This window comes from Strix aluco, chromosome 16 (genome assembly GCF_031877795.1).
Source record: "Strix aluco isolate bStrAlu1 chromosome 16, bStrAlu1.hap1, whole genome shotgun sequence".
Classification (NCBI taxonomy): Eukaryota; Metazoa; Chordata; class Aves; order Strigiformes; family Strigidae; genus Strix; species Strix aluco.
Genome location: NC_133946.1, coordinates 4,363,758 through 4,376,800, shown reverse-complemented (window position 1 = coordinate 4,376,800; position 13,043 = coordinate 4,363,758). Strand labels below are relative to the sequence as shown.

Sequence of the window (13,043 nt, the reverse complement as noted above, 5' to 3'; positions counted from 1 at the left end):
ACAGATACGCACTAACAAACGACAGCATTTCCATTTAGATCATTCCTCCCCCTAGATACAAGTTATGATGTAAGAACTAAGAAAGCTTGCATGTCACTTTGCTGTATTTCCACACATTTGCCTTTGCAAAATACATGCACAGGAAAACAGGAATTAGACTCTGCGTTCCTCATCCCCTCATTCTCCTTACATTTTGTATTAAACTTGAAGACAAGACACCTAGGGCAGAAATTGTTCTGCTGGATATTCATTTGATTACCTCAGGGTTTCCAGAAAGGCTGACACCCTGTTGAGCACAAATCTTTCCTGAATTTCCGTTTCAAGACTAAGACAATTGAGGAACAAGATGCTCAGAGAAACTCAGTTTGCATCTTCTGTCAGTGTACACAGAATTCAGATTTCCATTTCAGATCATTCTGTTCTGGGAAATTTGTATTTCATCTAAATTACTACTCCCATAGGAGCTAGAAAATTTCTTCAACTTGGTAAGAAAGGTATGTTGGAGTTCTGTGGAGTTTATTTTTTTCCTTGGTTAAACAGTAACACAATTTGCTTTATGGAAAAACTAAATGCTCTGTCCTCGCCTTCACTATGTAATAGAGAATGAGTTCCCTCTTTCTGTCCATGAGTGGCAGAAGTGGAAACAGAAGGTCCAGTGGTACTGGCACTTAATCAGAAGGTCAGATTAGAGGCAGGTGCCTGAAAGGTCTTGCCTCAACACTGGAGTGGAAGAAACAACAAATTCAATCCCTCAGAACAGGGTATGAATCATATCCTTGCTTTCTGGTCCTAGGTCGTGACTAAATCCAGACACCAAATCTAGACACAACATTGACAAGAATTTTGCCATCGATTTTAGTAAGGACAGACTCCACTTCAGCTGCTTAATACAAATTAAGCAATGGTACCTGAAGGCACACTGGTGAAGTCAGATCTCTTTAGGGTAGCTAATCTCTTAAAAGATTTATCTATTACAGACTGTAGCTGGCTGCAAGGAATGTGCCATAAAATTCTCTACCTTCACAGTACAGGACTTCAGCTATGGACCAGATGCTAATTCTTCTTCTAATTGTGAAGATGAAGAAGATATGAAAAAGCAACAGAGTATCTTGCTTTTAAGATTCAATACACCTGTGCAAAATCTGATGTCTCCTCAGCATGCTGAGCAGAGGTAATGGTCAAACAAGCTTTTGGGAAAAAAAACCTCTACATTTTTCTGTGATCATGATTTCTGATGATTCTTCCAATGGTAGTCTAAAAAGAAGTCAGTGAAAACATTTTGTCACAAATCTTTCCAAACATCTGTTAAGTCTATCTGTGTAAGGACAAGTGAGCACATTAAGGGTATTTTTTTCATTTTCATCTCATTTTGTTACCTGACTTTTTGGACAAGTTAGGAAAATTACTACTTTTCCAACCATACTCAGAAAAATTAAAATAGTTACACTGAAATAAAGAGATACACTAAAGTATCTTTTTGAAAGCACAATCTTCAAAGCAGAGACAAAGTTTTCACTTCTTAGTGTTTTAACAGAAACAGTTTGGCCTTAAAACCAAGCCCTTGAGTCTGTCATCTGTACTACACTTTATGCAGAGATTTTTTAGCGTATTCTTCCAGGGAAGAAGACCTAAGCAAAGGGCAGAGCAAAAATATCCTCTGCCTACACTTCCTACAGAGACAAAAGACACCGAGAAAGAGAGCTTGCCATAAACAGTTTACAAATTACATTTTACTGTACATATCCAAGAAGAAAGAATAATTTATCAACGTCATACTTTATGATGATACTCAAATATTGCAAATCCTTTACAGACTACCAGGCCTACTTAACCAATCATTAATTTACAAAGCAAGAAACTCTAATACTTACATAGCTGTGACTCTTAAGGAAATCTGAAGGGTTGCTTGTGCAGACTTTATCCCCTTCCAAGCCAATTACTCTTTTACAGATATTTGATTTGGGGTCATTTGGGCTTTTCACAATTACAATATCTCCTCTGAGAGGAAAAAAACAGAAACAAAAACAAACAGAAGAACTCTGAGTAAAAACTGTTTGGCTGAATGTATGCGCAGCAGTGTGTATACTCCAAAAATATTCATGTACGTTAAAGATACTTCTGCTGAAAATTCTTGTCTACAATTTTGGTGTTTTCAGTTTTACTCAGGGTATAATTTTACATACAGTTTAAGTACATCTGGAGAGATTCTTTGTTATTTAGATCATTTATGAAACGTCTAAGACTGCATTTTAATTGATAATGCCCTGATTAAATGAACGCCATTTAACTTGACCCTGTTGCTACATAAATATGGAACTGAACAGATTCCGTGTTCCTAACTGCTACTGACCAAATGTTATTCTTCCAATGGAACTTCAATGTCTAACCTGAGTTTGTAAGACCTTACATTACTTTTGCCTCCTGATTATATACGTTAGATGGTACAGTGAAACAGTTCAAAATAAAATGGGTGAGGGTCTTGAGTCTCCTGTGCTCTACAACACAAGAATAAAATGACATTTGATAAACAGTACTTATACAATTTGGTCACTTTCCTACAACCTATCTGAGCGCAGCAATACCTAGAGCTTGGTTTTCAAGTACGACGTAACTACTCAGAGAGGAGATGTTACACTCACACAATAGAACTGTTTTAGGAAAAAAAAACATGGGAATTTTTCCATGTTTTTGGACAAACCTGTAAAAGTGTCATAGACTATACCCTAAATTAATTCAGGCAAGTTGTTCAACGGGCTGTATGTGCTGATTATCTTCCATCAGACACAATGAGAGAAGATTTATGAAAAATTACAATTTAGAAACAGAAGAATATATGAAAAATAAAGGATGGATAGAATGTGGTTATTGACAAGCTCTGGCAAACAGAATATAAAATCTTGTCTTAACAAAGCAGCATACTTTCGAATGCAATAAAAGTGACGGCTAAGATTCTCCGAAAAGACAATATCAGAATTTTGAATGGTTGGTTCCATTGAAGGTCCAGAACACTGCAAATTAAAAATAAATGAGAAAAAAATTACTATTTCCAATTACTTTTATCTAAAATACATTAACATTCAAATTATTTACTAATAAGTTATAAAAGGCATAACGTAAAGAACAACTAAAAAAGGGAGATCCTCCAAGAAACATCCGATACATTTAAAAGGTGAGGACAGCCTCCAGAGAGCCTCTAACTCTGTTACAGCTCCATGTTTGCTCAGGACTGGTCCTGACCTGTGCTAGGTGCTACGAGCCCCAACAGGTTCATTTCAGCACCTACTCTGCAGGAAATGATTAGAGGCAGCACTTGAAGCTCTGCCAGCTTACCCCTTTCTTTAGCCTCTGTAAAAGAGAATCATCACAGAAGCTGAATGAGCAGCTCCCAGCCAAACTCCCCTGTGTCCAGCAGCAGTATCTGCTAGGTTTAGAACCTGGGGCAGAGAGGGAGGGAACATAAAACATCCAGAAATCTGCCCAGAGTTGGAGAGAAGAGCATTTCCTATGGCATTATTAGTGACTCCAGTCTTTCTGGAAGAATGTTCTCTCTGCAAAATACTTCATCATAGTTTCCCATTTGCTTCAGTGATGCCTCAAGCATTAACTTAGCAAAAAATACCAATGCCTAAAGTCGAAATAACTTTCATAAAGGCTAGACCTGCCTCCAAAACAATAGGCATTTACTAAACATGCTTTGAAAAAGCTTTAAAGAAAACGAAGAAAGCTGAAATATTGGCATTATCACATATAACAATTTCAGTATTACAGTTTTATTTTCTTTTAAATGTCATGAAAATGAAAAGTTACCACAACAATTCCTCCAAGGTACTCAAAGGCACAATGTGCTATGCAGCCATATTGCACAGTATACCCAAGAAATCGCAAGGTTTTTCCTAGGACATTGCGAAGCATGGTACAGTGTTACGTCGCTCAGCTGGTTCTAGTCTACAGTAAAACAGAAGAATATCATTCATTTGATAACAAACAACCTAACATTTACAAAACTATCTTTTGTGTCTAACAACTGATGGACAGTATTTTAAAAAAAAAACAGTGAATAAAACCAGCAAATAATCAGACATATCTGAGGCAATAAATATAGTTTAAACTCAAATGCCATCAAGAAGTTTTTAATTTACTACACAGACTCTTCCACATGTACAATCAGTGGACCCCTCTCACCACCACATTAGTGAGACTCAGTTGAGTGGGAGCTGAAAACAAAAACACCTTTGCCAAACTAGAGAAATCAACAGGAGAGAATGGTGTCAGCGCTCCCCGCTGACTCAGCTGGGCTTCTTTTAGTCAAGAGAGCCAACAGGTTTACCTGCCACATGTCTAAATACCTGCAATAGTTATGAGAACATCCTCCCCTCCACTAGGTTTGGATGAATGGAATCTAGAAAGCTGTAATCATTCCTTTCAATGCAGGCTTTGACTTCCTGAAAGGACCACATATTGTAACTCAGATGCAATTATTTATTAAATAACCCTTGATAGAGTTGTTTTAACCACGTGAAGACAGTACAACTTAAATCATCTTTTTTTCTTCAAGCACTAGTATTTAAAACTGAACACAGCAGCAAAACAGAGAAGCATCAAACCATCTTAAGTGATCTGAAGATGTTTCACAACTGAAATTACATTCACAGAAAACTGCAGTAATCAAGTAGTCAACCAAAACTTTAAAAGCAACTTGACAATCAAATGAAAAGTGGCTTGAAGAACTAGACAAAATTAAGGATAATAGAGTCCTGAATGGCTTGCCTAAGTAAGACTATACTAGGAAAAGAATACAGTTGTTGATAGGAATTCTGGAGGTTTTGCAGAGTTTTTCTTTGACTAGAGTTCCATTACCAAAATACTTGCATATAAAAATAAGGCATTAGGTCTTTCTGTTCTCAGCTACAGTACAGTGGCATAAGTTCTGCAGCACATAAAACTGTATATATCTTCTGACCCCCTCCCCCAAATATTTAAGTCAAACTCTGATGATCAGATGTAATTCCTGCAATGCTAATCTAACGCAGATGTTTCCTTACACCAATTTTTTTTATATATATTTCTCCTAAGGAAGTGAAAAACACACATACTGAAGTAACTGAAGCAAGTTTTACATTCTGCCAGAAACCTGTCCCCCTTAAACTCAGTATCAGCTTTATCATGAACTAAAACCACAGCAAGATTTCCCTCATTTACTAAAATGCGTCAATATAGCTTGCTACACAAATGCAGTAAGTTGAAAAGAAAATTGCTGTGTATACAATATACCCTACTTAATAATGAACTCAAGACCTTCCCTTCTATATTTCATTATGTTTTGCTATTTAAATGCAGGAATTTAAAAGTGCATAGCTTTACTTGCACAGTGTTCTCTAGCAGTTAATGGAAATTTTGCCTGAATACAGTCAAAAGTGGCTTTTGTTCTTTGCATTTAGTATTTATTTATAAAGAAAAAAAGACAGTCATTCTTGGGGAAAAATGTTCTCTATGAAGCTCATTTCCTTATTCCAAAATGATGTGGTTTTGCTTTTTGGTTTGGGGGTTTTTTGGGTGGGGGTTTTTTTTGGTTTGTTTTTTTTTTTTTTTTTTTGGTTGGTTGGTGTTTGGTTTGGGGTTTTTTTGGTTTTGGGTTTTTTTGTTTGTTTGTTTGTTTTTTTTACATAAAACATCTCTAGAATAAATCCACTTAAACCAATCTGTGATTTATCATCCTTAATCTTAGCTAATGAGTTTCACAGCAATGACCCAAAATACAACAGAAAACAGAAGAGTCTTGAATTGTTTCATTAGCACATGCAGTGCCCAGCACACTGCAGGACACCCTGTAGAAACTGAAACAGCTTTGCTGTAAGCAAAATGCACTTTCAGCAGAATTTATTCTGGAGAGCCAGAAAAGTGATTTGCTCTTCTCAACCCAGTACATTATAAAAAGCATGGACGAACTCCTTACTCTGAGCCAGAAACATGTTACAGGTGATAAAAGGAAGATGGAGTGACAGCAGATCGATATGAGTTGCACAACTAGTGTGAATTAATGACCACAACTATCTTTTGAGATAAGGCCACCATCAATACTTCTTAACAGCACCTGCTAGAAAAGTAGCCTCACATTGCTTCTCAGTTGAGGCAAACAGAAAAATACTGCACAACCATCCTGCATTTCAGATCCGTGCTATTCCGAAACATTAATATATTAAGACAGTATAGAATTCAGGCTCCTGTGAATATTACAGGTTAAAAGGAATTGTATAAACAATTGTTTATACAATTGGTGACCAGAGTAGGTATTGTTGATTGCACTAAATGGAATGGTAATGACAGACTCATTAAGAGAAAATGTAATCCTCTCAAGCCAACAGCTATCAGGCTATAACTAAACCATTTTTTTATTATGAAGCTACAAACAACTGCTATGTGTCTCTGAAAATCAGTTTCAAACTGATTGCAACTGATTTCCTGTTAGACTCTGGATGACATGTACTTCCCAATAGTTACACTGCTTCTCTTTGGTGTCTTTTGAGTAACTCTGAATTAGGAGAGATAAATTTGTAAATCATTCAAGGAAAGAAGGGGTTCAGAGCGAGCATTACCTACTGCTAGAGCTGTCATGGTAAAAACTAACCATAAGTATAGAACATGAGTGAAGAGGTCTCAAATTTTGTTTCCAGTTTTCTTAAAATAAATTTTTAACCCCCAAAACATGGATTTCACCAGTCCCAGGTTAAACATGTGGCACTATTTTTAATTTTTTGGTTTTTTTAAATGCTCAGGCTTATCAGATGTTCATGATAATGATGAAAAAATTCTTAGCTCTTATAGAAGGCTTTTTATTACTACTCAAAAAAGTTAATTTCAAGGCATAGATATACACCTAGATTATACACAGTTTGAACCTAACAAGACAACTTCAGAGAATTCGGGGGTTTGTTTTTAACATTAAAGATCCATCTTTAGACATCTAATGTTTATTCCACAGAGTAACTACAGTCCTGAAGGTTTCCATGTAGTTTTAAGTAACAACTTCTAGTTAACAAGTGAATGGTTGTAATAAGAGTAAGCCCAGCCAAAAAAACCCAACAACTCTAGTTGATTAAAAAAACCCACAGAGTATTTCTCTTACAATTGTTCTACCTTAAGCATCAGTAAAATATAATTGTTTTCTCAGAAAACTATTTATCAGTACAATTTTAAAATAATGCCATACTCTTGATCACAAGGAGGCAAATAGCTCAACGTTTTTCCACATCACACAACTAATTTTAATACAAAGTGCTGTTGGCAGGCAACTCCATCAGATACAGCATAAGACCATTAAGCACAATAAAACAAATTATTTAAGTCACAGGCCCCTTGAAAACTTAATGGATCTGTTGTATAAACAATCTTATCACAGAACTAACAGCATAAAATCTGTTGTAATTACTTCCAGGTACTACCTACTATCATATAGTAGGTAGCTGAAAATTTTATACTGAATAAATGTTGTTTTTATACAGAACATAGGCATTGATTTAAAAAAAAAGTTAAACATTCGTATTTATCATGTAGAATACAATTTGGTTATTTTACAAGAACTGTATAGTTTATCCCCTGCAGCAAATAAAATGCAAAACGTAATTACTATTATCTTCTGTTCCCTTTTCCTTACATAGCCTATGCCTTCAGCATTTGATTTTGTTTGTTTGTTTATAAAATTAATCACAGCTAGCAGGGTGGAAATCACTTTGAGCCTCATGAATGACATCCAAGAGATGGGAAAGGATTAGTTCTCAGTTGCTGCCAGTTATAGCGCCAGGTGGCTTTTTCTGCAGTGAAGGTGTTACCGATAATCCCATTACATTGGTACTAAATCTTGCAGACATCAAAATTATCACCAAGGTTCCTTTTCATCCCATCCTTTCCAAATGACTGGAAGTCGCTTCACCTGAAAGAAGTCAAATCCACATGCAGCTGCTGTTTTAGCAGCCAGCGGACTCCCTGAGAATGCCAATCGTGATCCAATTTCGCTGTGCTGGTGGCCCCCTATTCCCTGTCCAATAATACATCTGTTAAAAAATCCTACAGCTACAAATCAAGTTTAATCCTACCAGGGACCTCATGTTGGTCTTGTCTTCCAAAAAGGCAGCAGGTTTTGCCATCTATCTCTGCTAGTGTCTGGGGAATACTCTTTAAATCCCAGCCCTACTTAGAAGAATAAGCTAAGGATCACAAAACATGACCTCAAAAACCCTGATATGACTATATTCTGACCCAGAGGCATTCATTCTAGGTGAAGATTAGAACTTTGCATAATAAGATTACACAGCAAGTGAATGATATCAAGGGACTATCCATATGCAGCCGCCTGGTTTTCTATAGACAGCCTGTGCTCTGCAATATGCAGTGCAGACGAAACAGAGCTTGGTCTTTCTAGCTGAAATAAAATAGATTCACATAAATTAGTTGGTCATTTCCAGATTCCTAAATCCCCTATTACATCTTTTATTGACAGCTCCTGTGAGGATAGCACAAATGGTATTCTCTTTGTATTCTTTGCTTCTATAACAATCACACTGAGGGAAATGTACATAGGTTGTCTAGAAATTAACATCTTGTTTGCTGTAATCTTGGATTACAATTAACTGTGTACATAATAAAATTAGGAAATCAATGAGCAGATTTATCATTTCCAGATAACCAATGGTATTGTGTAAGACAGTTTAACATATGGTGCCAAAATTTTAAATACAGGAAAATTGAAGCCACAGTCAATGGAAGTGTGGCTAAATGAATTATTGGACTGGATATTAAACAATTTTTCACTATAATAAAAATTTTCCAGTCACATTTGCTTTATAAGCTTCCTAATTCTGAATTTTCACTGAATATTTAGTGATAGTTTATCAGTTTTTCCTTAGCTAACAAACTTTTCTCCTAACATTCTCTGCTTCTAAACAGACACCTTTCTTCACACAAAGTAATCCCGTAACTTGCACCTTCTCTTTCCCAAACAGCTACGCTTGAGATTATTACTTTAAAAAAAAATCTAAAACAAACAAAAAAAACCCTGCACACTGACTAGGCTACTTATTTATGTTTGAGCTGTTATTCATATTAAATTATTCTTTTAAAACTTCTGCATGAAATTAATGTTACACGTGCTAGAATAGTGAAGGGTGTATATCATGTTTATTGGGAAAGATTCTTCCCATATCAGATACCTAATTTAATAAATATAAAATGTTTTAAATATTCTAATTATAATCTGAGGATTCAAAACATCTAAAGCAAAACAAGGAACAATTTTCAAAAGGTCTTTCCATGCAGGGGGTCCAGCAGAACTTGATTTGTATTTCTAACATTTGATTTGCTCTAGAAGAAACACTGGATTCAGTCTGGCAAATCTGAAAAAGCTTGGTGATATTCTGGAAGAGATTATTTTTCCACATTATCTCTACTAGGCACTGACAGTTTGTCTCCAACAAGTGCTCCTTCATCTACTGATCTCAAGCGGACAACGAGCTCAATCCTGTAAACATAAATTCACATAATGCAATTCTCCCTCTGGTGTTAAACAACTAGAGACTACCTACACAAGAATGAGCAATTTTTCAAAACCAATTTCAAGTAGTTCTCACTGGTTCTATTTACCTTTGGGAAGCAACCCCTAACAATCCTACAACCCCCTATAAAACACTGTATTAATGGTCAGATGCATTACAGGGCTTCTATCTTCCTCTGTAGCTCTATACACTCATCTTTGCTGAACAGTAAAATCCAATAGCTGAGTAAAGGTATGGTTGTACATGGCAAGTCTGAGCCTCTGAGGGATGCTGCAATATTCACTGAACAGCTTCCTGTAACTATGTCAAAGTTAGGACAAACGCCAAAGGTCGGACAGACAGCACAGTCACTTTCCTAGCGAGGGAGAAAAATACACCATGTCTATGTGAGAAGCGTCAAATAACTAAATTGTGAGCTATACGCGTTTATCTTAAATAACAAAAAATTCACTTTGAGACACAGACATGTAAACATTTAAAATTAATTTTAGTTAACTAAGACAAAGAGTTACAAGTCCAACCTATAATCCTACAGAAACTAAAGTTGACCATGTCCTCTGCACTTTCCAGCACTGATGCACCTTCTAGAAATATGCAGGTAATTTTGGAAATACTACTCAAAGCAGCGAATAGAAGAGCAGCAAATAATTCCCCTATGCACTGACAAGTTACAAGGCTGTTTACTTAAAATATTTGTCATTACAAAGAGAATTGTTTGCTGGTAAAAAAAAACAAGAACACCACAAACAAAACATCAAACAAAGCAACCTATTTATGTACACCATCAGCAAGACTGTTTAGAAAGAAATACAAGTGTCTTAATCTGATCCCCAGTGTTAGTCTCAGATTAGAATGCCGTCATCGAAGAGTACTCCACAGTGGTTTATGAACACAGAAATCACACAGTATGAGATCTTAACACAAATAGTAAATCAAACCTATTATTAAACATTTGAAAAATACAAAAGCGAAAAACAAGACCAGTTTTAGCACTGTCAGAAAATATAACAATAGTAACAAAGAATCTTTCCTATGTTCATCAATACTTCCCAGTTACAAGCATCGCCTTCTAATATCTTATGCATACTCTGCACTAAAAAACATCTTAAAAAACAGGAGAAAGGAACAGTCAGACAAGTGAGATCAGTATTTACATTTTCAAGTTACCTGAACAGAAGAAAAATGCAAATCAAGTGCTTGTCACTGCTGTTATTCTACAAAAATTGACATCTTTCCCAAATTGTTTTTTAGTTACAAAGTTCTAAATACACACATGTACATGGATTCAACTATTTATTTTTTCATAGCACAAACTGTATTTCCTGTGAGTTTATGCAGTAAAAACAAACCGTAATCAGTACTTTTTCTCATTGCTCAATAAAATTTTATTAGTTATTTCTGAGCTGTCTTATGTATAAAACAAGTTCTGTAAGTTCCTCTCCACTTACAGATACAAGTATTAAAAAAAGTTCCAAACATCAATAGATGAGTGCAATGATATTCAGTCTAAGTTAATCCCCAGACATCCAAATCCATGAATAAAAATTCATCAGTTTTAAATACACTGAGCCTATTAAGCAAGAACAAAAGCATATGCACAAAAGAGCTTTTAATATATTTCAAAGCCCACAAGAGCCATGGTCTCATTAAAATTATAAATTACACAAACATGGAATAAAGATTCAAACTGCAGTGCAGCTAAGCAGATTACAGAAAACCCCGCGTTCCATATGATAACACACCATGGCCCTCCCAGATGGGGGCTTGGAACAAAAAGGCCATCACTGCAGCTAGGGAAAACCTCCTTGTGATCTCTGGTTTCTGTTCAGCAGATGACAGCCAAATAATATGTTGATTATTCTGTTTGTGCTGCTAAGCTTGTAAGATGGAATAAAAGCGATATGATCTATTGTGAACTCAATGCTAATGTGTTGCTCCACTCATAAATAATATACTGAATTTAATCTGCAACTATCTTTTTATCTGAGTTCCAGGTTTTAAATGCATGAACTAAAATAAAAAGCAAGCATAAACTAGTATTTAATTTGATGGTTTAAAGTAAAAGATACAGCTGACAATACTAAGTGAGAAAACTGACTACTCAGTGAATCAAATAAGTAGAGGTGCCTTTCTCAAATTTAGCAAATGATTATATGCTGAGGTACAGAGTACCTGCAAGACACTGAGCACACTCCAGCTTCACAAACTGCATTATCACTGATACCAGATTACCAAAAAGGGCCTATATGGCTTATTTTACCACAGATAACCACCCCAAATCCAAATTTCAGATGAGGACACAAGTACTTGTAAAACAGAAACAATCATTGTGTAACTTCACTAATGTTACATCTCCAACTGAACTGCCTTCTTAAAAACTGTTCAAGTTTTTAATAAGTGATCAGATTTTATTTCATTTAAGTTTAATAACTTGGCTTGTTCCAAAAGCACACAATTTTGCTTGCCTTCCATAATACACTGCCTTTTTAAAAATGGTGATTGGTCATACAGCTCCTTTCACTGATACTGTGTACATGCCGACAAGACTGATGATCTTCCTACAATTTAATGTTTGTGAATTTGTTAAAATTTCTATTTTGTTAAAAATTCTATTCAAAAAAAAACAAACCTTGCAGCTTGGCAATAACATGAGAACATCGAGACCAAACACCGCTTCACACTTCATGGACCAATGGAATTCCGCACAGCTGATAAAAAGAAGTGGTGGAAACATGCCGCTACAAGAGTGTACAACAATCTTCTCAGAAGCATAAAAATGTATTTAAAAGAAGCTCAATTACATCTCCTCCTTTGCTAAGGACACAGAGACAACTCTAATTCATGGAAATATTAAAAATATGGAAACTGAAGAGATACTAGAACAAAGTACATGTATCACATAAATTACTTCCTCCAGAATGAGCTCCCCCATTACAATGAAGTAACACATACATACTATTTTCATATAAAAACAAGATAGGACCTTGAAACAATTAATGAAGCTCACACTTATATTAACAACTACAACCTTAAGTCTGTCCCCTTTACAATATTGAACGTTATTCTGCAGTTACCAGTTTACAGTGTTGTTATTTCTATGACCTTGATATTTCAGTTTCCCCTCAATCTGTTTCAGTTTCTACAACTTTAAATATTAATTTATTTTTATTCATCTTACATACGTAATCTTACACAAAATGCAAAATAGTACCTGGGGGCAGGGGGGGAATGGTAGCAGCCATGCAACTCAAGCACCTTCTTATGATACATTTGTATTACTATAACCAGAACTTTTTTCATATTCTTATGAAATTCATATAATAGAAAGGTTTCAACAATAAAACAAACTTTTCCAGCTATTGTCAAGCACTAGTATCTAAGCTAGGAAAAGCTAACTCAAGTCAACACAAACTTCAATGCATACTGAGTAGGTAATAACTTGGCTTGAGTAGACAGCACTGAAGCACAAGGGAGCTAGCTTGCTTAGGTAGCCCTACT

The 13,043-nt window shown here is 35.6% G+C and overlaps 1 protein-coding gene across 13 annotated transcripts in view; it reads right to left on the bottom strand.

Annotated features, from left to right (window-relative positions):
- The window catches only part of IMMP1L (inner mitochondrial membrane peptidase subunit 1), a 36,888-nt gene that overhangs the window by 17,203 nt on the left and 6,642 nt on the right, over positions 1–13,043 (bottom strand). For 8 of the 13 annotated variants that reach the window (XM_074842425.1, XM_074842428.1, XM_074842423.1 and 5 more), the window contains 4 exons: positions 12,175–12,283; positions 3,808–3,945; positions 2,920–3,008; positions 1,872–1,998 (listed from right to left, as the gene is read on the bottom strand). In XM_074842425.1, coding sequence (XP_074698526.1) covers positions 1,872–1,998; positions 2,920–3,008; positions 3,808–3,912 — 321 coding nt within the window. In that variant the 5' untranslated portion in view covers positions 3,913–3,945; positions 12,175–12,283. The remainder of the gene's footprint in view (positions 1–1,871; positions 1,999–2,919; positions 3,009–3,807; positions 3,946–12,174; positions 12,284–13,043) is intronic. The other 5 variants (XM_074842431.1, XM_074842434.1, XM_074842430.1 and 2 more) reach the window with 1 other exon arrangement.